At 36.4% G+C, this 26019-nt stretch overlaps 1 protein-coding gene across 1 annotated transcript; it reads right to left on the bottom strand.

Moving 5' to 3' along the window:
• Positions 1 to 1688: 1688 nt before the first annotated feature.
• LOC123533922 (protein moonraker-like) lies at positions 1689 to 26019 on the bottom strand. Its single transcript, XM_045315900.2, has 19 exons — positions 25898 to 26019; positions 21889 to 21971; positions 19381 to 19616; positions 18617 to 18790; positions 18164 to 18313; positions 17342 to 17550; positions 15963 to 16193; positions 14589 to 14760; positions 14042 to 14101; positions 11463 to 11748; positions 10937 to 11074; positions 9884 to 9997; positions 9570 to 9630; positions 8955 to 9038; positions 7634 to 7804; positions 7146 to 7309; positions 6191 to 6325; positions 5084 to 5221; positions 1689 to 4483 (listed from the first exon to the last, which is right to left on the bottom strand). Exons 2-19 carry the CDS (start codon positions 21969 to 21971, stop codon positions 3904 to 3906), a joined length of 3186 nt encoding a protein of 1061 aa, XP_045171835.2. The 5' UTR covers positions 25898 to 26019; the 3' UTR covers positions 1689 to 3903.

The raw sequence follows: 26019 nt of genomic DNA, 5'->3' as shown, positions 1-26019 counted from the left end.
TTCCATGTTCAGGCCCCTGTGACCTTGACCTTTTATCAAGTGACCCCAAAATCAGTAAGGGTCGTCTACTCTGCATCTCTAATAATCCTATTAAGTTTCAACATTCCGGGTCAAGTGGTTCTCAAATTATTGACTGGAAAGCGTTTTCTATGTTCAGGCCCCTGTGACTTTGACCTTAGCTCAAATGACCCAAAAAAAACGATAAGGGTCATCTACACTTTAAGTCCTATCAATCTATGAAGTTTGAAGGTTCTAGGTCAAATGGTTCTCAAGTTATTGACCAGAAATTGATTTCAATGTTCTTTCCACTGCGACCTTGACCTTTAATAGAGTGGCCCCAAAATCAATAGGGGTCATCTACTCTGCATGTCCAATAATCCTATGAAGTTGCAACACTCTGGGTCAAGTGATTCTCAAGTTACTGACTGAAAATGGTTTTCCATGTTCAGGCCCCTGTGACCTCAACCCTTAATAGAGTGACCCCAAAGTCAATAGGGGTCATCTACTCTGCATGTCCAATCATCTTATGAATTTTCAACAATCTGGATCGAGTGGTTCTCAAGTTATTGATCGGAAATGGTTTTCTATGTTCAGGTCACTGTTACCTTGACCTTTAACAGTGACCTCAAAATCAATAGGGGTCATCTACTCTGCATGACCAATCAACCTATGAAGCTTCAACATTCTGGGTCAAGTGGTTCTCAAGTTATGGATCAGAAATGGATTTCCATGTTCAGGCCTCTGTGACCTTGACCTTTAACAGAGTGACCCCAAAATCGAAGGGGTCATCTACTCTGCATATCCAATCATCCAACGAAGTTTCAACAATCTAAGTCAAGTGGCTTTCAAGTTACTGATTGGAAATGGTTTTCCATGTTCAGGCCCCTGTGACCTTGACCTTTAACAGAGTGACCCAAAAATCAATAGGGGTCATCTACTCTGCATGTCCAATCATCCTAAGAAGTTTCAACATTCTGGGTCAAATGGTTCTAAAGTTATTGCTCTGAAATGGTTTTCCATGTTCAGGCCCCTGTGACCTTGACCTTTAACAGTGACCCCAAAATCAATAGGGGTCATCTACTCTGCATGACCAATCATCCTATGAAGTTTCAACATTCTGGGTCAAGTGGTTCTCCAGTTATTGATCAGAAATGGTTTTCCATGTTCAGGCCCCTGTGTCCTTGACATTTGATGGAGTGACCCCAAAACCAATAGGGGTCGTTCACTCCATAAGCCCTGCCATCCTATGAAATTTGAAGTTTCTAGGTCAAATGGTTCCCCAGTTATTGATTGGAAATGAAGTGTGACGTACGGAAGGACGGACAGACAGGGCAAAAACAGTATGTCCAGTTGGGGGGAGACATAATGAGCATTACTGCCTCATTCATAGAGATATCAGGGCTAAACAATTGAATATTACAGAAAAGCTGGATCAAACAGTATTAAAAAGTTTATTTCCGGTAATGTGCCCCAAAATAATAAGGTAGGTAGGTAGGAATTTTTTGTTTTTGAATTTTCTTTACAATGAAGAAAGAGCAACACAAAGCGAAAAGTATAAAAAATAGTGAAAATATCATTTTATTTTCCAATGCCATAAAAACATTTAGGGTCACTGCAAATTTTTAGGGTAGGTCGGGATACCGGAAACAAACAATTTATTTTTGGCCTAATAAAGAATACACCAAGTGCACATTTAAATTACATTTATTTATTATCACAGACTTCACATAAATAGACAGTATTTATTCATCACAATATAACCTGTGGGAAAAGGCACAGATGTTCCACTGATCATGTACGATAATATCTGAAGAGCTACACGAGTATTCTAATATTGTTTACTTTTAAATTAATTTCTATGGCAACAACAAACAAACAGACTGGATCAATGGATCTATTAACAATACAGTAGAACCTGCCTTAGCTGCCACCTGTATTAAGCGGCCACTTGCCTTAACCAGCCAGTCAGTTTTCTTTCCAAATTGACTTTTTGTTCCAACATCAAACTTGTCATAAGCAGCCATCTGCCTTAAACAGTCAGATTACGTTGCTTCCTTGACTGGCTGCTTAATACAGGTTTGACTGTATCAGATTTATTGCTGAATGTAAAATATTAACAACAATTATTTCAAGATTAGGTAAATATCTACACTGTTTATTATCTTCAGCAACCAGGACCAGTGTTTATCAGGATCACACACTTTTTTATACACTTTGTTAACCTTTACCCTGCTAAATTTATAAAATGGACTGGTCCATCATTCAGTACCACTTATTATTCAAAGGGGTTTTCACTGAAAATTTACTGACAGTGGTTTTGCCTTTGCGACCAGTGCAGCCTGCACAGATCATGGTCTGCACTGTTCGCTATTCAGTCCATAAATTTTCACTGAACACCCCTTTGAATAATAAGTGGTACTGCCCAAATTTTAAAATGATAGGCCAGTCCTTTTTAGAAATATAGCATGGTAATGGTTAAAAAAATATGCGCCAGTCTCATTCTTTTTTTTTATCTCCACTGAAGAATTTTGTACACTCCAGTGTTAATATTTAAGCGCCTAGATCTAAGTGAAGACGTAGACACCAGATTTAATACATGTATTAGGTGATATACCGGTAGCTTCTGTTTTAAAAACTTCATTGAAGGAATATGTAGAGAAATAATTTGCAGACACCAGATTTAATACATGTATTAGGTGATATACCTGTAGCTTCTGTTTTAAAAACTTCACTGAAGGAATATGTAGAGAAATAATTTGCAGACGTCTGAAAAAAAGTTGAGAATGATTTGACCAAGAACACTTAACACCTGCTACTGATTTCTTTTACAAGGCTATGTATGCATCAAAATCTGACAGCAAGTAGTACGCTCATATTAAACTTTACCCTGCTAAATTTCTATAATGAACGTGTCCATCTTTCAATTTGGACAGTACCATTAATTGTTAAAAGGGATATTTACCAAAAAGATACCGGCTGAATGCTGATCATGATCTACACTGGTCGCAAAGGCAGAATCAATCGTATCCAGCATGATTAGGATTAACTGGGGTAACTAAACATATACGCCCTGTAGGCCCAGGCCTGTACATAATTTTCATATTACATAAATTAAAAAGTATCAATGGAGTTTAAACTTTGTCCACAACACTTGTGTGTTTTTTGGTATTCTTTTTAAAATTCATTGAAATGCTGGAAAAAAGTTCCAAAACACATTCAAGACACAAAACAATTCCAGGGGGAGCCATGTTTTTAGAGCATTCTAGCAGCCTGGGCCTGCATATACATGTCGTGTAGCTGTGCCCCTGATAATGTTACTTTTAAGGTATAGAATAGTATACTTCATTATACAAGACACTACAAACTGTTTGGATAAAGCTACTACAATTACATGTGTATAGTCTTTAAAAATTAATAAGATTTATATGACTGACTCTACTAGTTCTCTAACCTCTAAAGTAGTAACAGGTAGCCATGGTAACAATTATACAATGAAAGTTAATGTTTTCTATTTCCCACTGGTATATGATTTGGATCAGAGACATGCACTTTCTATAAAATCAATAAAATACAGCCACATACCAATTTAATTTATAAAAAAATATTTTTCATAACAATATGAAACTTAAGAGCTATCACAAAATTTGATCAATACCACAGCTATACCGGTGTGTGAAAGGAAATATTAAGGGCCTTTAACTCTGCGATACTTGGACCAGCCCTGTAAAAAGTAACACACATCTACACCTCATGATGATATGTATAAATTTTCAAAGGAATTCTTTAATAAGTATGCAAGAAGTTCACCTGACCAACCCAAAGACAACTCCTAAATACCCCTCTTAACCTTCATTTAACAGGGATAAAAGGAAGTATAGGGAAATCTAGCTTGTCAATTTTTTATCAAGATTCGTCTGAGGAATATTCTAAATCCTCACTGTCTATTGGTGAAACTTCTGATATTTCATCTTCTTCATCCTCATCATCTTCTTCATACATATCATCCTCATACTGCTCTCTAACTGTGTCTAAGTCGTCCACGGCAACATCTAAATCTGCTGCATCAAAAATCGCTTCATGTTCATAGCTCACTTCTCTTTCATAACTCACATCATGACCAAAGCTAACTTCTTTTTTAGAGCTGGCACCATTTTCTCTTGATTTATCCACACTACTTTGAAGAATTGACTTTTCTGCACTTTCTCTTGTTGCAGACGGCTCTTCTACTTCCTGTTGACTGGTTCTAAAGTTACTGTATTCACCTTGATTGGTTCTAAAACTTTCATGTCTACTGGTACTGACTGGTTCCATATACTGATTATACCCATAATCCTCCTCTGTTTCTTCCACTTCCTGTTTCTGAGCAGAGGATTCTGGGAGAGCAAATTCAGTTTTACATACTTGATGGACAATGTTTTCCTCCACATCCTCCAATTCTTTCTCAATCTCATTGAGACATTCTGCTAACACTTGGTCTGATATTCTGTAAAGCAACATAAACTGTCAAATGTGAAATAGATAAAAATCGTAAGCTGTAACTATAAGCTGTAACTTGAAATTTGAACTTTGACCTACATATATGAGCTATACTGAAATCTTCATATCTTCCAGTTTTGACTAAAACTACTAAATTTGTGGGAATGTGTAGTCTAGGATTTCAAATATTAGAGAAAATAAATGTTAATTGAATTTGTGTATTTGTTTTACTTGTGTCTTTGCACAACCACATAATCCTTTAAACTTAGTCCACAAGCCACAAGGAATTTTGCTGAATTTACTTTTTTCGTGCAGTGTTAAATCAAACTGTGTTTACATGAGCATTTTTTAAAAGTTGAAGGCCTAGTCACAAATGTATGGACTATTAACTTGATACTACACCCATATAACCACAGTTTCAAAATGGAAACAATCAAAAATTCTAAACAGGAATTTAAAATCATTCCATTTTTTCAAATTTTCTGGCTCTTCCCTATTTTCCAATTGTTTAAACATGGACAAGAGTCCAAACTTTCGAACAGAGAGTATTTTATCAACATACACATTTTACAGATTTTATTTTATAATAAACAACTGTACTACATACTCTTCCACAAGTTTCCAGGGATCAAATTTACTATGTGACTGGTGCGAAGTCTTCCTCAAATGTCTCTCATATTTCTCCAGGTTACTATGAATCTCTCGTACTGCTGAGTCGGGTAACTTCAGGCGAATTTTTCCACTCCTTCAATAGCAGATTGCAGAAAACAGATTAAAACATAATAAATTATTATATTATTGTGTTAAATACACTCTGGTGTGATATCTGTTATAGTAACTTGAAGAGGAAGAAATATTTCTGATGTCATGAAATAAAACACTTACAGAATGGCTTGACAGTCAATACTGTAAAATCATTAAATTTCGTGGGCATGAAATTTCGTGGTTTTGGTAAAAACGGCGATTTCGTGGGGATATGAATTCGTGGATTTCAACTTTTGAACATAAAATGAATGGGAATTTTACTTGTTCGTTGGGATTAAATTTCGTGGACTGACGCAACCAAGAAATCGACGAAAATTAGTCCCCCACGAATATTAATGATTTCACAGTAGTCAAAATTACTGTATTTTGAACTTTGGGGAAATAGTTTTGACTATTGACTGGCAACAAGTGTATAACGTAAGTGGTGAAGAAGGATCTACCAACTTTTTTTTTGTTTGTCTGGTATGAGTTAAATGTCACATTTCGACAGTATTTCAGTTTTTCAAAGGTGCTAATCTAACCAGTGTTCTTGGATTCTGTGACACAAATAGCTGACAACTTCCCCTCATGAATGCCAAATGACGTCAGGTATAACATTTTCTATAAGGCTGCCTAGGAGACACCTCACACAAGCAACTTGCATCCCTTTATTTTTATAGTCTTATGCTGTACCTTTTCAAATAACAAAGCTGACCTACTACCTTTACCATTACAAAATCTTCTTCATTGACCTGTATCACATTAGCACTGACTAGCAAAGTAATTCTTCATTTCAAAATAAATTCTCTGCTGAATGAAAACATTTCTTCGAACAATATTTTGCCATCTTTATAAGTAGTCTGGCCAAGCGAACATAAATATTCCATACTTGGATACTCTATTTTACAAGCTATAAAAATGGATCAATAATAATATACAATACAATACTTTAGTCCTACAACAATCTCACCTGAGAGGCATGTGGACAGGTAAATCACTCAACAAAGCTTCCTCTGTTTCTACAAGTGTAGACCTCTCTCTGTACTGAGGTGCAGGAGCAGATTTGGTGAAGATAATTGGGGCATCTGTTTCCTTGTCAAATGCTCTGTGGGGAATACAGTAACAATCAGTTTGTTAATTTTATTCACTTTCAATAAGGTTGTGTCGACTTAAAAGTACAGCACAAGTTCAACTCATTCTCTTTTTACTTTTAAAAATAATTCTTTACTTTACAGTAGTTTCTTGTTTATTTGCATGCATCTTCATTTACTTTCCAGTACATTTGTGTACTTGCAGGTACATTTGTTTACTTTCAAGTACGATCGATAACATTCATGTACATTTGTTTTCTTTCAGGTTCAGGTTACTTTCATACGCATTTGTCTAGAGTAGTTTTTGATTACATTCATGTACCTTTGTTTACTTTCACATAAAATTAGTTTACTTTCATGGTGCATCTTGTTTACATTTGCATTTTTGTACTTTCCAGTACATTTTATATAATATTAGAAACATTTTTTACTTTCCAGTATGTTTTGCTTACTTTCAATTAAAAAAGTAATCATTTTCAAGTAAAAAAGTAATCATTTTCAAGTAAAAAAGTAATCATTTTGATTATATTTTGTTTACTTTCAAGTGTATTTTGTTTATACTCATAGCAATCCTACATAAGGTGTACAGGAAAGAACCGTACATTCCTAGTAAAATACCTGCTCAATTCAGAAATCACAAGCCCAACATGTCTTAAGGTACCTTCTGAACTTTACTGAAAAAGGAATACCCCTTGTGCCTCTGATAGCTTCTTTTTTTGTGATGCTTAGAAGTTACTCGTAGAACCATGTGCCTGTATTCTCAATCCAGGCATTACTCCCTCAAAAAATTAGAACTTCAAAATTTCTTCATATGTCCACTTTTGCATATATTACCTTGAGCTCTGAACTCTATGTGACTGTGAAGGATCTCTCCGTGTGATCTCCATGGCAACTGGTCCTGAAGGTCTCTCAATATTTCTTAACTTCTTTAATGAAGAACTGTTCTCCTCCTCAAACTGAAGAGTTCCCCATCTACGCCTGATATCTACCTGCTCAAGCTGAAGTACATAATAAGCCTTTTTTCAATCAGAACAAGAACTTCCAAGATTTAACTTATTTAAAAAAAAACTCTTCAATATAACATTCTAATGGAGTCTTATTCTTCAGACATTTTTGGTAAAAAAAACATGTCAAAAGCTGAGCTCTTAGGCACTCTTTTGGATACTATTTTAGCCAAAAAAAAAAGAATCTCAAACTTTCCAAAAGCCGGATGGATGCTGGAAACAACCTTGACATCATAATGCTCATTAACTACACTATCTATACTAATTGTTAATGAAAATATTCATCTTTTAGGTTTCAACAGAAAATGTTTTCTTTACCTCCATTTGTTCTAGCCTTTGGTAAATATTTTCAAGGGTAGGGTTATGATGCATGGTAACTGCCTCATCACGAATATCGTTATCATCTTCTAAAGACTGTAACTCTGCTGCAGTGTCATGTAGAATGTCATTCAGTATCATATCTGTCATCAATTCTCCTTTGACATCTCCCTGTAATAAATATATTGTATTTGCCATTCATATACTGGAACTGTTTGTCCCTTGCTTGGGGTATAGAATTTTTTCATATGGCTTACAGAAGGTTGTGCATACTGTTAAAGCAAACATTTTCGCGAGGGTTTAGATTTCACTATATTCGCAAGGCCCTACATATCACGAAAATTAATACTCGCGTAAATATTCACCATTAGTATAATTTGAATTCAAGTAGGATACAATTTTTACAATTTTGTGAAAATCAAACCTCATGAACATACTCAAAATTTCAAATTCGTGAAATTTTGACCAAGTGAAAATATGTGCTTTTACAGTATATTTGCCATTCATACACTAACAGTTTGTCCCTCGCTTGGGGAGTAGAATTCTTTCATGTGAAGAAATCAGATGGCTTACAAAGGTTGGATGTTCTACCCTGGTGCCTATGTGTCAGAAATAATGCCCTGAAGGGCACCTGGGGTCTTCCTCCACCATCAAAAGCTGTCAGGCTGCCATAAGACCTATTCTCTAATAAAACATCATGTTGTTTGTAATGACTTAAGCACTATATTTTTAACATTATATCACTTAGTTACCTGAAATAACAGTCAGTTTACCCGACCACATTTGAAAATTATAAGATTAGACAGTATCAAAACATTACAGGGAAGTTCAAAACAGTTCACAACACTATGCATATCCACATTATCTCTAGTTCAACTCATGACAAGATGATCATGCACAATTCAGTTCAGTCCAATACTGTGGATGGATCATCAAAGGAGGTTATCAGAGTCAATTCTTGCATGCCAGACAGAAATTTCCTATGTTTTTGCCAGTGCTAGAAAAACTCACCCCAGGGTGTAAGATGACTCATGTGCTGCAATTTATGAATGAATGCATAAATTCATATGCTACTATAATGAAAAAGTGCTCAAAAGAGAAGCATTCATTTTCCTTCATTTCTTCTATTAATTAAAGATTACCGCATGCAAGAAAAAGAATATATCACTAGTTGAAGGTGCAGATGGAAATATCTGGCTCTCGGGGTAACTGTTTTACAGTAAATCAGCAGAGCCTAAACAGTTACCCTCGAGCCAGATATTTCCATCCGCACATTCAACCAGTGAAAAATTCTTATAAGATTCGTAATACATTGTCTCACCTTTGCACGAGCATGTTCTGCAAGCATCTGCCTCATGCTGATTTCCGCCAATTCTCTTTCTCGATCCTTTACCATACCAACATCCTGAAGAATGTAAAAAAGTTAAATAGAAGTCTCCAATTAATCTCCAAGGAGACTTTGTTTTAGTATTTTAGATATCTAATAGCATTCATGTCTTATATAATACATACCTACAATACATTTCATCCAATATCATGGAATTTTTTTAGAGGAGTCACTGATGCAAGGTAAGCAGGTAGCAATTACAGTGTTAACGATTTGCGTTCGATTCTTAGTTGCAACTGATATCCTGACTTAAGCATTCAAAGTTTAGTGATAACTTAAACTGGTACTGTTTCCAGCATTATCAACCTAGACAGTATACTGGGGGTAGGTGGGGGAAAGGTTAAATGGGCTCAGCCCGAAATAAGTTGTTCTATTCATTCAAGGTGGAGTTTTCTATTGATAACCCACATGGATAAAACCTTTACCCTTGATTATTGCCTGGCTAAATGAAAATGGTTGAAACTTTTTCTGTATAATGTTTGTAACCAACCAAATGTGTTCTTTTCTCATTTATATTTTATGATAAAATTTCTTGTTAACAATACATACCTCAGCATTCTGTTGCAGTCTGTCAAGTCTTGACCTCATTTTGTGTGCAGTGAACCTTGACCTGCAAATATATAACCTTGACCTGTACATGTAAAACCATACCAACATACTTTAATACAGATAACATTCAAGATAACAGCTACACTGTAGCTGAAGTCAACACAGCATTATAGGTTTTGCAGAATGTATTCAGACAACCATGGCAACAAAACTGCACTTTCAATGGTGTAACTATGTGAAATGTGATTATGAAAGCTTCATGGAAAATTATTATTAATTTTTAAGAATAAATTCAAGAAACAAACAAGACTGACCTTGATTCCGGTGACCTTGGAGGGCTGAATGACCTCTGTCTTTGTGACCTTGACCTTGGACTTGCTGACCTGCCTCTTCTACCCATCCCATCTACACCTTCTGGAAATAACTCCCTGCAGAAAAAATCACTACACATAAACATACACAGATACATTTTGTTTATCCTAGACAGCTTGTAAAATGTTAATTTAAACAGTTTTTATAACATCTTAAAATGTTACAAGAGGATTTCTCATAGAAACTTCATATCCTGAAACCTCAAGCTAAAGCTTCTATCTACTGACTGCTCTGACTGTCAAATATTTCTGGCGCTGAAGTTATTAACCTTTACCCTGCTAAATTTCTTAAATGGACTGACCTATCATTCAATTTTGGCAGTATCACTTGTTTATCAAAGGGGTTTTCACTGAAAATTTACAGACTGAAATAGCGAACAGCGCAGACCATGATCAGCCTGCAAACTGATCTTGGTCTGCACTGGTTGCGCAGGCAGAATCACTTGCCACCAGCAAGGTTAAAGAGTTTTTATATAATCGTCTATAATGAAAGGCTGTATCTGCTAATGGTCCAATGAACAGGGTTACACAATTACTATTTTATGTTCAGGTTAGGTTTCCATGCAGTTTCCAGAAATGTATAGGTCAATGAAAAACTGTAAGTAACAGTTACAACATTATATTTCCGAGACGTCCGCTTCAACAGTTCATTTCATGGGAAAAAAGAACCAACAATGTAACCTCAATATACACATGACTAGCTAAAATTGTCTGATAAATATTACATGTAAATGAATGTCTCTGAAGCCACATACTGTAAAAGCAGAGATTTTCACAAGGGTTTAATTTTATAAATATTCCCTGAGGCTATACATCTCGCGAAAATTAATCCTCTCGTAAATATCAACCATTAGTATAATTCAAATTCAAGTAGGATACCATATTTACAATTTCGCAAATATTAAACCTCGCGAACATATGCAAAATTTCAAATTCGCAGCAATTTTGACCCAGCAAAAATATGTGCTTTTACAGTAATCTGTAATATTTACTTACTGCATGAGTTCTGTATCCATATCCTGTATCACAAAGTTTCTGTCAGCGGACCTCGGACTCCTTGACCTACTTCTGTCTCGTGACCTACTTCTGGCAGGAGACTTGTGCACACTACCACCTGGTCTCCATGGCTCTCGACTGTAATGAAAATTGGTGCCTTAGACTCGATTTAAATGTATCAAAAGCTAAAAATCAATTTCTGTTAAATGTAACAATACATAGTCTGTCATTAGATGAACATAAATGGTGCTGTTGTTTATTAGGAAATGCTACTTGTGGTAAAGCACAAACGTTAGAGGTATCAGATTGGTAATTGCTGATGTAACTGTGTCACTGTGTCGATAAGCTCCTTGTTCTGACTAAAACCATTGATATATTTCAAATTCTACTTAGTTTGTTACAACCATCTGTCTTGATAAACCAGGCAGCTATTTTAGATAGGCAAGATAAAGATTAGGAAGTGATATTATACTGGATGGGCTGAATAATGAGATTGGCCTCAAATCAAATCGCAACATCTCATTACCTTCTTGCTTCATGTTCGGCTTGTTGTTTAGTTTTTAAACTGGAAGCTAATGTTGGATCTGCAAAGTGGGACTCTGGGACTGCCAAGGCCGCAGATCGCTGTGCTTTCTCTCGCTTGTACTGTAAGCCTTTGGGGAGGATGAGACTTGTATTGCCTGGCTCGGTTACCATACTGTCCTCAGCAGGGATGTCCCAGGCAACACAGCGGTCCCCCTGTCTGGCATCCTCTCGTACCAATGCTTGTAGACCTGCTTGTAGAACATTCTGTCTCTCAGGAGTTAACTTTCCTGTAAAGATCAAAAACAAGTGATGAATCGTAATTACATGTATCTGAACAATCTTGGCAGAGGGTTACACAAGGACCATTTGTGTAAAATTATTTTAAAATTTGGCCAGTAGTTTCATATATTAAGAAGATTTTTAAGTTTCCACTATATACATATAGGGAAAAGTGACCACGCCCCCTGGCGTCCTTGTTTTTGGATGGACGACGGACGGTGAGCAATCACAATAGCTCACCCAGTGCACTTTGTGCTTGGGTGAGCTAACAAGAGATCACAGAGTGATCTTGGCGCCCACCAATGTGCCATTTTTGAGTGTTCCAAATTTCAAGACTTAATTGACTAGCTCAAGGTAAAATTTCACTTCCATACACAACACTGTGCATATGGTCCAAATTTGAAACCTGTAGCTTGAGAAATGTGAAAGTAGGTCACTAGGTCAATGTCAAGGTCAAAGTTTGTTTCGGTACACAATCCTATGCATGTGGTCTAAATTTGAAGCCTGTAGCTACAGAAATTAGAAAGTAGGTCACTAGGTCAATCTTAAGGTCAAAGTTCATTTCGGTACACAAAACTATGCAAGTGGTCCAAATTTGAAGGCTGTAGCTTGAGAAATGTAAAAATAGGTCACTAGGTCAAAATCAAGGTTAAATTTTATTTTGGAATACAAAACTATGCATGTGGTCCAAATTTGGAGCCTGTACCTTAAAATTGTGAAAGTAGGTTACTAGGTCAATGTAAAGGTCAAAGTTCATTTCGGTACACAAAACTATGCAAGTGGTCCAAATTTGAAGGCTGTAGCTTGAGAAATGTAAAAGTAGGTCACTAGGTCAAAATCAAGATCAAATTTTATTTCGGAATACAAAACTATGCACGTGGTCCAAATTTGAAGCCTGTACCTTCAAAAATGTGAAAGTAGGTCACTAGGTCAACGTGAAGGTCAAAGTTTTTTTCGGTACACAAACCTATGCATGTGGTCCAAATTTGAAAGCTGTAGCTTGAGAAATGTGAAAGTAGGTCACTAGGTCAAAATCAATGTCAAATTTCATTTTGAAACAAGGAACTATGCATATGGTCCAAATTTGATGCCTGTACCTTCAAAAATGTGAAAGTAGGTCACTAGGTCAAAATCAAGGTCAAAGTTTTTTCCAGTGCACAAAACTATGCATGTGGTCCAAATTTGAAGGCTGTATCTACAGAAATGTGAAAGTAGGTCACTAGGTCAAAATCAAGGTCAACTCATGTCAAGGTTCATCTTGCTACTCAAAAATATACATGTGGTCCAAATTTGAAGGCTGTAGCTACAGAAATGTGAAAGTAGGTCACTAGGTCAAAATCAAGGTCAACTCATGTCAAGGTTCATCTCAACACTCAAAAATATACATGTGGTCCAAATTTGAATGTTGTAGTTATTGACAAGAACATTTTAAAAGCTTTTCCCTATGTAAGTCTATATGAACCATGTGACCCCCGGGGCGGGGCCATTTTTGAACCTAGGGGGATAATTTCAACAAAATTGGTAGAGAACCACTAGATGATGATACATTACAAGTATCAAAGCCTTAGGCTTTGTGGTTTGGACAAGAAGATTTTCAAAGTTTTTCCTTATATAAGTCTATGTAAACCATATGACCCCCAGGGCGGGGCCATATTTGACCCTAGGGGTATAATTTGAACAATCTTAGTAGAAGACTACTAGATGATGTCACATACAAAATATCAAAGCCCTAGGCCCTGTGGTTTTGGACAAGAGGTTATTCAAAGTTTTTCCCTATGTAAGTCTATATAAACCATGTGACCCCCAGGGTGGGGCCATATTTGACCCCAGAGAAATAATTTGAATCATCTTGGTAGAAGACCACTAGATGATGCTTCAGACCAAATATCAAAGCCCTAGGCTCTGTGGTTTTGGACAAGAAGGTTTTCAAAGTTTTTCCCTATATAAATCTATGTAAAATATAGAAATAAACAAAGGGCCATAACTCACTCATAAATTGTTGAACCAGTCTGATTTTCAGGGGGACACAACTAGGGTACCAACACATCATTCTGACAAAGTTTGGTCAAAATCCCCCCAGTAGTTCCTGAGGAGATGCGATAACGAGAAATTGTTAACGGACGGACGGACCACGGACGCAGAGTGATTTTAATAGCCCACCATCTGATGATGGTGGGCTAAAAAGTCAAACAAATGTTTACACATTAAATTTTGTTTTTATTTAACAAGATTGAATTTTTACAGCCATGTAGGTTTGTGACAGTCATGCAAAAAGTGGTAATTATAAATCTTTTTACTTACTAGGTCGTTGTGACTTCTGTACAGGTTTTGACCCTTTGTAAAACTGTTTCTTTAACAGACCTGTAAAGTTAATTAAGAAATAAGCAAAAACAATCTGATATTCGTTAAGGTATGGAGACAATGTTATACACAGGAACACAGACTGAGAAACCATTGGTTTTGGCCAAAACATCTATTTCATAGGGGTATAAGTTTCTTCATTTTGATCTCAGAACATTTTAAATATGAATGGAAAATTAACTGCTTTGTTGGGATTAAATAGCATGGATTGACTCAACCTGAAAGTTAGTGCCCCCCAAAAAATTTAGGATTTCACCATATACAAATATTTCATTACTTGTTCATTTGTTGTAACATATAGAGAATGGCACAGTCTATAGCACACATTATGAAGCAAATGTTACTGAAAATACTTTTTATCATCTTCAACAATATTCATTTCAAGCTACAAGCCAAAACAGCATGTTTTCATTGTCTTAAAACATTTGTACAAGAGTTTAATAGATTGAATTGATTAAACTTGCACATGATTATTGTGTATATCTACCTTTTGGTCTATTTTCCTTCCCAAATTTTCTCTGTTGTCCTTGAGGTTGTCGACTCTTGGTCTGTACAGGTGGCACCACCTGTCTGCCAATCGGAGATTTACGTCGTCGTTCCTCAGCCAGATCTTCCTCTTTGTTCTGTGCAAGCTCAGCACACCACGCTCTGTTAAGCTCCTAAAAAATCAAATGAAAGAAAGTCATGTACCGTCTGAAACTGCCATTAGCAATTTTTCTCCTTTTCCTCATTGTTAGTGTTTCCCATGTTCCTGTGTTTTTTAAATGCAAAAAAAATGTAATGATTATTTGAGCCATGCCATGGGAAAACCAACATAGTGGCTTTGCGACCAGCATGGATCCAGACCAGCCTGCGCATCCGCGCAGTCTGGTCAGGATCCATGCTGTTCGCTAGCAGTTTCTCCAATTCCAATAGGCTTTAAAAGCGAACAGCACGAATCCTGACCAGACTGCGCACATGAGCAGGCTGGTCTGGATCCATGCTGGTCGCAAAGCCACTATGTTGGTTTTCCCATGGCACGGCTCATTTGATATTGTGTATGAAAAATCACAACAGATATTTCACATATAATAATATATGATTTTTAATACAAAAACTTGTTTAAGTAATTTGTATATCTCCAACTTAATTCAGCTTACAGATACTACTGCTATGGGCAATTTGATATAGTTACAATAAGTTGAATATGCTGCCTTAGTGTGACTGAAATCCAGGGATTTAGAAGAATTGTTTCAGTTTTACTATTCATTAGATATTCAAAATACATAATACTCAAGAAGATATCTAATTCACAGATGTTTCAAGTGCAAACACAATTAGATATAAAATCAGTTTGCTAGATGCCAGATAGTTCTGGCCATTTTGCAACTTTTCTACTTTACAGTCAGAAGAAGACCCTCAAACCCCACCATACCTGGCATAATTTTAGATATGAATGTTTATCTAAATTTTGGTTAAAGTTTCCTTACATGGATGCAGCAGTGATACAGTCCTGGTGCTAGTGATTCCAAAGTCTGAGGTGATAAAGCTGATTGGCTGATTCTGAGCTCAGTCTTGACCAATGGCAGGGTTGCTTTATCAAGACTGGTCTCCAAACTCAAGTTTTATAACCTCTAGCCTCACATTAACCCTTAGCCTGCTGGCGGCAAGTGATTCTGCCCTTCCGACCAGTGCAGACCAAGATCAGCCTGCACATCTGTGTAGTCTGATGTTCGCCATTCAGTCAGTATCTTTTTGGTAAGCAACCCTTTTAACAGTTAATGGTACTGTCCAAATTAAAAGATGGACAAGTTCATTATAGAAATTTAGAAGGGTAAGGGTTAACTAAAGTATAAAAGATTAAAACCGTTACATCACTTACATCAACTCTGTCAAGCATATTTATCAGATCCTGTTTAACATTAGCCGAGTCATTTTGAGTTCTGATCTGGGTACTCAGTAGTGCTAGCTGCCTTATAAGCAGTGCTAGTTCATGATACCCAGCTGGAAGGCCCTGACGCAAGTCCTGTTGTGGTAACTGTTGATTGACAAAGCCTTGGATAGCTCTCACAGCACCTCTGTGAGCTGCAGCTAGTCGTAACATCACCTGACTCTGTAAAAATAATGTGGCAGCTACAGTTTGGTATCACAAACTCGTAGGGACGATCTTCACCAATACTCCAAAGAACATGCTAATTATTCACTGTCACAAGTGTGTAACAACAAACACATTCATGTTTTCGAAAAGTCATATTTGTCTAGACATTTGCCATCAACCATGGTGCAAAACACATGCAGTGGTATAAGGTTTATTACATCATATTTTCATAAAATTGAAGAAGCAATAATCAAGCACAGTAGGAGACCTTACTCCAACAAGAGCACCGCCTTGCGGGTGCTGACGCTCATCTGATTTTTTTTTGTATAATAGAAATATTGTCCTACCCATGATTTTCTAAGTCTAAAAAGGGCCATCATTCTTGCAAAAAGCAGAATAGAGTTGTGTTTCTTGATGTACAGTGTCCACTTATGATGGTGAAAAACTGTTGCAAGTTTTAAAGCAATAGCTTTGATAGTTTACGAGAAAAGTTGACAAACATAATATTCAACCAAGAAAATGACTTTTCTAAGTCCAAAAGGGGCAATAATTATTGCAAAAAGCAGGATGGAGTTATGTTGCTTGCTGTACAGGGTCAGCTTATGATGGTGAACAAGTGTTGCAAGTTTCAAAGCAATAGCTTTGATAGTTTAAGAGAAAAAGTTGACCTAAACATAAAACTTAACCAAGAAATCTGATATTTTCTAAGTCCAAAAGGGGCCAAAAATCTTGCAAAAAGCAGAATGGAGTTATGTTTGTTGCTGTACAGGGTCAGCTTATGATGGTGAACATGTGTTGCAAGTTTTACAGCAATAGCTTTGATAGTTTAGGATAAAAGCTGACCTAAACATAAAACTTAACCAAGAAAACTGATTTTCTAAGTCCAAAAGGGGCAATAATTCTTGCAAAAAGCGAGATGGAGTTATGTTTCTTGATGTACAGGGTCAGCTTATGATGGTGAACAAGTATTCCAAGTTTCAAAGCAATAGCTTTGATAGTTTAGGAGAAAAGCTCACCTAAACATAAAACTTAACCAGGCAACGCCGACGCAGACGCCGATGCCGACAACCGCTCAAGTGATGACAATAACTCATCATTTTTTTTCAAAAAATCAGATGAGCTAAAAATGACAGGAAAGTTTTAAAGTTTGAAAAAGCGCAAACCTTTTTTGTGTGTTTGACTTTTCTGCCCTCTCCTCTTGTCACCTGATCGTGCAATGCTCTGACCTGCTGTCTCAAGTTATATATCTGACGTGCTGCACGTGTCGCCTGTTCCTCCTGGCGCAGTGCCCGTCGTGCAGGATCCTCCTCATCACTCAGGTAACCATCTTTTTTCCTCGACTTGGCTGGCTGCATGATTTCTCCTGGTTGTTCTGAAATCATTGATACACTAACACGTATCATCAATGGCTTAAAACAGAATAGATTCCAAACTACTGACTTACATTTAAATAATAAGAAAATTCTAAATACTCATAAATCTTTTCACTATCTTCTGCAATTTCTGACAATTCTGCTAGAAATAGATGAGGACTATTTTGGTCAATAGTCTATCTCTAGTTTTCAAATCATCCAATCATTATCAATGACTTAAACTTACAGCAGTATTTGAGCAGTTGCCAGGACAAGGTAAAATACAAAAAATCAAGGGTCGTAACCCCCCTGAACTAGAACATGTCAACAATATGCTAAATGAGGCTTGGGACTGATTACCCGCTGGTACTCCTGTGTGGTTTGGTGGAAATCTGCACAACTAGGCTTTGCAATGATTACTCTTTTGAAGTTTGACGTAAATCTGTCCAGTGGTGTTGGAGGAGTTGCTTGGACAAACTTTGTGACAGACAGATAGACAGACTGACAGACAGCACTAAATGAATATGTCTCCCCGACTACATGTGGGAGCATAATTACCACTCACTGCCAATTGTCAGTATGGGGTCGCCATCTTAAGTAAACAAAGACATTGACTGGATAACAATAAAGTACCTCTCATTGCCTTTTGTTCAATGACTTGTATCTGTTGAAGATATCCTTCCATTTCTTTCTGCATTCTCTCAATCTCCAGTGCAGGATTATCAGTCTGTATTGACCTTGGGTAATGATCTGTATCCCTAGTGGGTGGGGAGTTTGTGGTGGCTGAAACAAAAATAAATATCTATTTTGAATCATTTACATAGAAAAGTTATGTTTAATTTTAGTTTCTTTGTTTCTTTTGCCATAATAATCATTAACTTTAAATATTCCTGCACTTCTTAATGGTGTAAAAATAAAGTAAAGGTGCAGGACATATGAGTCAAATCTTTGTGGGGAAAAACAACTACCTCACTTTAACTGTTGTATTCAGCCCTCTCTGCTGTACTAGTCCGATGAAGGCATAATTAATTATGACTGCCTTGATTCATTCATACTCATGTACATTAAGATAAAAGACTATAATACCAGGTAGATTAAGCCTAGCCATCCTATCTCTGGGTGGGGTCTGTGTTCGAGCCACACTGGTCCCAGAGTTCCATCCCTGTTCTCGAACCTTCAGTGGATCCCTGCCCACTCTCTTCTCTTGCAGTCTCTCAGCCCTCTCTCTAGCTGCTTTTGTGTAAACCATTTTTGTACCACCTTAAATAATACATATATCTACATAGTACTACAGTTTGGCATACTTTGAACTCAGAAAAACATTTTTATTCTTCTTTCTTATTTCAGAAAACTGTCATAAATATAACAAGGTACATTACATACTTATTCAGTACTGGAAAAATCACCAAAGTACCAGTAGTTCAATTTGTCTCACATGTACATTTGTTAGCTTGACAAACTGTCCAAAACTTAGGACAATATTAACTATTGAATTGAAGCTGTAAGTCTCAGGAAAAGAGTAAAATGACTTATTTAACCTTTACCCTGCTAAATTTGAATGAACTGGTCCATCATTCAATTTGGGCAATACCATTTATTATTCAAAGGGGTGTTCACTGAAAATTTACTGACTGAAAAGCGAATAGTGCATACCATGATTAGCCTGCACAGTGTGCAGGCTAATCATGGTATGCACTGGTCGCAAAGGCAGAATCACCCACCGCCAGCAGGCTAAAGGTTAATACTAAACATGTTGAAAGTTATACATACAATTTTTATGATTATATAAATAAGTACCTTTACAGAAGGAAACTTTGACTGTTTTTAATAATAATACAAAATGAGAATACCTTTACTAAATTTAGTCTTAAATGTCTTTGGAGAAGGGCTTCTGCTTCTTACAGGTCTACCCTCTCTTTCTTTCTTCAAGTCTCGCTGAGCAAGGCGCACTGCCAGCGCCATCCTGTCTTCTACTACTGAGGATCGTGCTGACGACAGTCGGTCAGCTGGAACATTACTGGACGAGGGCGGCACACTGACCATTCCACCAGCTCTTTCCACAATGATAGGATTGGGTTTGTGGTACCTAAAGTTAGTAAATAATTTATTTACAGTAATCCTCACACATTAAATACAACTGAAGAATATACAAGAGGGCCAAGATGGCCCTAGGTCGCTCACCTGAAAAACACACCATAACAGTGTAAACATGTGTGATCTAGTGATTTCATGGAAAAATATATTCTGACCAATTATCATTAAAAATGGAGCAAAAACCTTGAGTTATAAACAAGTATTTTCTTTGATTTGACCTAGTGACCTAGTTTTTGACCCAAGATGATAATATTCGAACTTGACCTAGATTTCATCAAGGCTATCATTCTGACCAAATTTCATGAAGATCAATTGAAAAATACAGCCTCTATCGCATACACAAGGTTTTTCTTTGATTTGACCTAGTGACCTAGTTTTTGATCCTAGACAACCCATATTCGAACTTGACCTAGATTTCATCAAGGCAACCATTCTGACTAAATTTCATGAAAATCCAGTGTAAAATGCAGCCCCTATTGCATACACAAGGTTTTGCCTTGATTTGACCTAGTGACCTAGTTTTTGAATCCAGATGACCAATACTCAAACTTGACCTAGATTTCATCAAGGCAATCATTCTGACAAAATTTCATGAAGATCAGTTGAAAAATACAGCTTCTATCACATACCCGAGGTTTTTCTTTGATTTAACCTAGTGACCTACCTTTTGACCCCATATGAAACATAATCAAACTCAACCTAGATTTCATCAAGGCAATCATTCTGACCAAATTGTATGAAGATCAATTGAAAAATACAGCCTCTATCACATACACAAGGTTTTCCTTTGATTTGACCTAGTGACCTACTTCTTGACCCAAGATAACCCGTATTCGAATTTGACCTAGATTTCATCAAGACAATCATTCTGACTTAATTTCATGAAGATCAATTGATAAATATAGCCTGTATCGCATACACAAAGTTTTTATTTGATTTGACCTAATGACCTACTTTTTGACCCGAGGTGACCCATTTTTGAACTCGGCCTAGATTTCATCAAGGCAATCATTCTGACCAATATTCATGAAGATCAATTGAAAAATACAGCCTCTATTGCATACACAAGGTTTTTCTTTGATTTGACCTAGTGACCTACTTTTTGACCCCCAGATGACCCATTTTCAAACTCGGCCTAGATTTCATCAAGGTTATCATTCTGACCAATAATCATGAAGATTAATTGAAAAATACAGCCTCTATCGCATACACAAGGTTTTTCTTTGATTTGACCTAGTGACCTATTTTTTGACCCGAAATGACCCATTTTCGAATTCGGCTTAGATTTCATCAAGCTTATCATTCTGACCAATATTCATGAAGATTAATTGAAAAATACAGCCTCTATCGCATACATAAGGATTTTCTTTGATTTGACCTAGTGACCTAGTTTTTGACCCGAGATGACCCATTTTCGAACTCGGCCTAGATTTCCTAAAAGTAATCATTCTAACCAATATTCATGAAGATTAATTGAAAAACACAGCCTCTATCACATACACAAGGTTTTTCTTTGATTTGACCTAGTGACCTAGTTTTTGAACCCAGATGACCCATTTTCAAATTCGGCCTAGATTTCATCAAGGTTATCATTCTGACCAAAATTCATGAAGATCAATTGAAAAATACAGCCTCTATCGCATACACAAGGTTTTTCTTTGATTTGACCTAGTGACCTAGTTTTTGACCCCAGATGACCCATTTTCAAACTCGGCCTAGATTTCATCAAGGTTATTATTCTGACCAAATTTCATGAAGATCAGTTGAAAAATACAGCCTCTATCGCATACACAAGCTAAATGTTGACAGACGACAGACGACAGACGACAGACAGACAGACGACAGACGCCGGACATCGAGTGATCAGAAAAACTCACCTGAGCATTGCTCAGGTGAGCTAAAAAAACAGCAGGTAAGTATTACATCAATGAAAATTGTAATTATTGCATCATTACATTTTTCCTATGGGATTTTCTTTCTGTATTTTTCCGACATTGAGACATAATTATATATACAAATAGAAAACAGATTCTGAAGTAAAACCACATGGTTACAACAGCATCTAAATCTATTAAACCATAATAGGAGTCCGCTTCCTGGAAAAACCAGTACTGGTGTCATATGGGAGGTCATGATCATGACCCCAGTGGGGCTTGAACCCACGACCCCTGGATTGAGCGGCCAACACCTTATCCACTAGACCACCACTCCCCTTAAACAGCAAGACTTACATGTAAGGTAGAATATAAGAATGACATATTTACCTAACAGCAACATTGGAGGCTGCAAGGGCTATGCCTAAATTGAACTTCAACTGATTCTGCATAACAGGCCCTCCCTCAGCCATCTGAAAATCAAGAATTTAAACCAGTTAAAAATATTTATCATTAGTTACACATCATAAGAAACATATCTTGATAACAAAGAAAATATATCTTTGATAAGACATGGTTACTGCCTAGACCTATGAAATTGACAATGGTGTTGGTTTGCTTTTCTAAATAAGCAATTTTGGTATGTATCTACAATTTTTTCTGATGGAAAATTTCTTGCACACCAGACTGGTGTTTTTAGTAATCTCCCCATGCCGAATGACTACCCTGCTGTTAATGACAACAATTAATTTTGTGCACTGGTTAAATACTGTTCATGTAAAATCGGTTGCTCTTTGTCTTAACTTTGTATATATACTGAGCAAAAAAGCTAACCTGCCATTTGCTTTTAGTCAGTATTTGATTAAGCATACATTTAGACCAACATGTTGTTAATAACATATTATATAAATTTATAAAATATGGAATATATAAATGCAAATATATAATTTTATTCATTTTTTTTATCAATCAATATATAATAAATTGGTGCTGGATTCTTTTTGGGGTCCTGGACTGTCTATAAATGTTTTTATAATACATTGCATCAAGACCAAACAAATGCGCCAAATGCCTATGCAAAATATAACTTTAAAATGGCTACCTTGACTACTTTCATGATTCCCCTCGTAAAAAAACATGTGTAAATCATATTTATACATGTAAAAAACATTGCCGCAAAAATGATAACTAATGTGTATTTTTCATTTAATACCTGGCATTGACTTTTAATTCAGTCCGTGAAACATGATTTTCTTCTCATATACATAATTACATCAGTCAACGATGAAATATATCATCAGATATAAAGGCGGAGCTAAATAATTTTGCCAATAAAAATATCATGCGTTCTACATCCAAAGCTGTCATTGGTTTATCGCATGTTTAAATTAATTGAGAGGCACGTGGCAGCGTTTGCATACACTATCGGTAGGGTTGGCAACTACCTGTCCAGGGTGGGTAAACCCGCCTGGGAAAACCCGGGTTTTCCTGGGTTGGGCAATACTCCTAAAAATGAATGAAGTGGGCAATACTGGGCAATAAAAAGTTTTTCTTCATTTTTTACAAAACAATTGAGTTTCTATGTTGTAAAATGTGAGCTAATTCTTACATTAAGTTTTACTTGTAACTTTGAAACCATTGGTGAAGTGATAGGTAGCTAACAGAACAGTTTTATTAACAAAATTATCATTTATTTACCCAACAAAATATTTTTTATGTGAAAGTAGACACCCTTCAACATTTGTAGCTACAGATATATGAATTTATAAATGACACAGTATTATACTTTGTATATATAATCTACACACTGTCAGTGATCACATATTGAATGATCTCTCTAGGTCACAACTAGATTTTGCTTAGCATATCATATGATATGATAGACTAACAGTCTAGTTCTTCTTTATCACAAAGCATTCTGTAACTGAACACAAGTTTTGTAGTCTTTTCAATCCCAAGTCTGTTTCTGAGTTTTTGTCTGAATAATACACACCCTTTCTGTTGACGCAGAAGATGCCAGCATATCTAGAAGGTTTTTGGCTACGGTACCCTACAGAGTGGTCTAAGGCTGATCTAATACCAACACACTGCAACAAGTCTATGAGCTTTCAGTCTCAATTTTGGTACTAACCACAGTGCCACAATCTTGACATTTTGCAATCTTTTTTTTAATCATTCTCAGTAACATTAAAACAATTCCACATTCATGGTAATAGGATAGAAATCCATCAACATTGTGATCTAAATTGGAAAGTTGATTTTCATGAGTAAAATGGCCAGATTTAAGTTGTTCACACTTCTAACTTTAATCCCCTAATCTTGTTCAATAATTGCTCAATCATCATCATAATAATTGTCTATTCAATAGATTTTTATAGATATTATAGCGTAAGGCATGCAGGTGTCAATACTATCACTATAGTATAGGGTTGTAAGTCAACTAACGAGTAAAGTGTTGAAATATGTATTGAAGTATGAACTGAATATTACCGGTATATTGCCCAGTATTTCCCACTATTGCCCAGTAAAACCCGGGTTTTCCCAGTATTATCCACTGGAATGGGCAATATGCTTAAAACCCGGGTTTTTTCCCACCGATAGTCTATCGGTGTGTAACATGCCGCTGGGCAACTAAGGGAAGGCGGGAATAGTAAGGGATGTCAGACTGAACATTGATGGTGGTGACCCACTAATCCCTTGGTTGATCAAGGCTAGCGCTGGGTTAAAAAAAAGTTTGAGCAAAATTTTTACGCCGCGGATCGAAGAGGCCCGAACGCCCATTTGCGTGTCCACGACAGGGCTTTGGAGGGGTTCACAGGGGGCTTTGCCCCCTGAAGCTTTTGGGCTTTAAGGTATTTCAAATGCTTAGATTGCAGCAGAAAACACCATTATCCACAAATGTTAAATCACATCAACTTGATGACATGCTGTGTATTGTGTATTATGAACGGAAACAGCCACGGGTAATATTGATTTTGAGGCTAGATGGTGAGTTCTTTAGACAAAGTAATACATAATAAAAAATAAATCTTCGACAAAAAAAAAAATTTGCCACTTTTTTTATTTTTTCCACACTTGCTAACTTGGCGAATTGTAGCAAAAACCCTGGTACAGTCTTCGCCTTAATTTTTTTTCAGCACTTGCGCTTTCGGGCATGTAACTTAAGGAAACCACTTGCCCGAAAACATTTTTACTTGCAGGAAATCATTTTGTTTATATGATGTATTTTGGTTTATAAATGCTTAATTCAACATTTAGTTATTTAAATGGTAGACAATTAACCTACTCACACTATTCTTAAGTTAGGCAGGCTAAGTCGACGCAAGTGGGTAACCAATATTCAAGTAACTAGCAATTGACCTACTTCAGACAGAAATTGTGGGAGAAAACTGTAGACAAAAAAATCATGACATATCCCAGAGACGGGTTATAGTTATATGCCAGGTGTGGGGTTCAAATTTGCATTACCCTTCTAAAACTTATTTTGTTTAGCCAGGGCCTTTAGTGTAGTTGTTCAAACTGCACAAATAGATCAGACTTAACAAAATAAGCAGCTGTGTTTTGTTAAATTCCACAACACCAGTGCCTACCAAGTTTTGAACTAAATTTTACAATCAGTTTTCATATTAATATGACTTTGATAGAAGTACAATTTAAATGAAAACCTTTCATGTTTGAGGCACCATCTGCACTAAATCCTATCAGCTTGTCCTTCATTACGGTCTCGATATTCATTGTTTTGGACACATTCGAAGTATTTTAGATTCATCATTTTGCAAAGACGCTGAATTCATGAAAACACTTGCAAACAGTAATATTTAATAAGCGTATAGGCTAATAAAAATGTGGAGAGCGCAAAATGCTGTAACATCATCAATTCATGCATGAATAGACGAAAGTTAGTATTAGGATGTTCATTTCGGATTCGTGAAATTCTTTTTGTAATTATTGTGAAAATTAAGGGATTTAAATTTCGGAAAAATGCGCTTGTCCATTTGGGCAACCACCTGAAAACTTTGGCTTGCTGGAAACAGGGTCTACTTGTCCCACACTTCGAGCAACCCAGTACGACGAAGACTGCTGGTATATGCTTCATCCTGCATCGAACCAAAGCATCTTCTACTTCAGTCTTTGCTCAAAATTCAAATTGGGTACATTGCAGAAAATAACAGCTGCTTAACTTTCATGTAGAATATGATATTTCATGTACAATTAAATACAAAATCACTACATGGCAAAAAAATGCAAAAACCATAAAAAAGTTTACACAGAAACAAGTGTCAACATGTAAACTATCAAATTCCTCTGGAATAAAACGAAATCGCAAAAAATCTGGCGATTTCTATGGAAATTTAAATGTGTAAGAATTGTTTTCATAACTGATTCTTTGAAAACCAACCTTTCAAATATAAGATTTGTCTTCTATTTTGGCATTATTTGGGAAAAAATCCAAAATAATCAGCAATCAAACCGCCAAGTGACATTGATCGGGGTCAATCGACCGCTTGACGAGATATTGAT

The sequence above is a fragment of the Mercenaria mercenaria genome, chromosome 12, assembly GCF_021730395.1.
Source record: "Mercenaria mercenaria strain notata chromosome 12, MADL_Memer_1, whole genome shotgun sequence".
Lineage (NCBI taxonomy): Eukaryota > Metazoa > Mollusca > Bivalvia > Venerida > Veneridae > Mercenaria > Mercenaria mercenaria.
The sequence above is the reverse complement of the archived record's forward strand: the minus strand, read 5'-3'. Positions and strand labels throughout refer to the sequence as shown.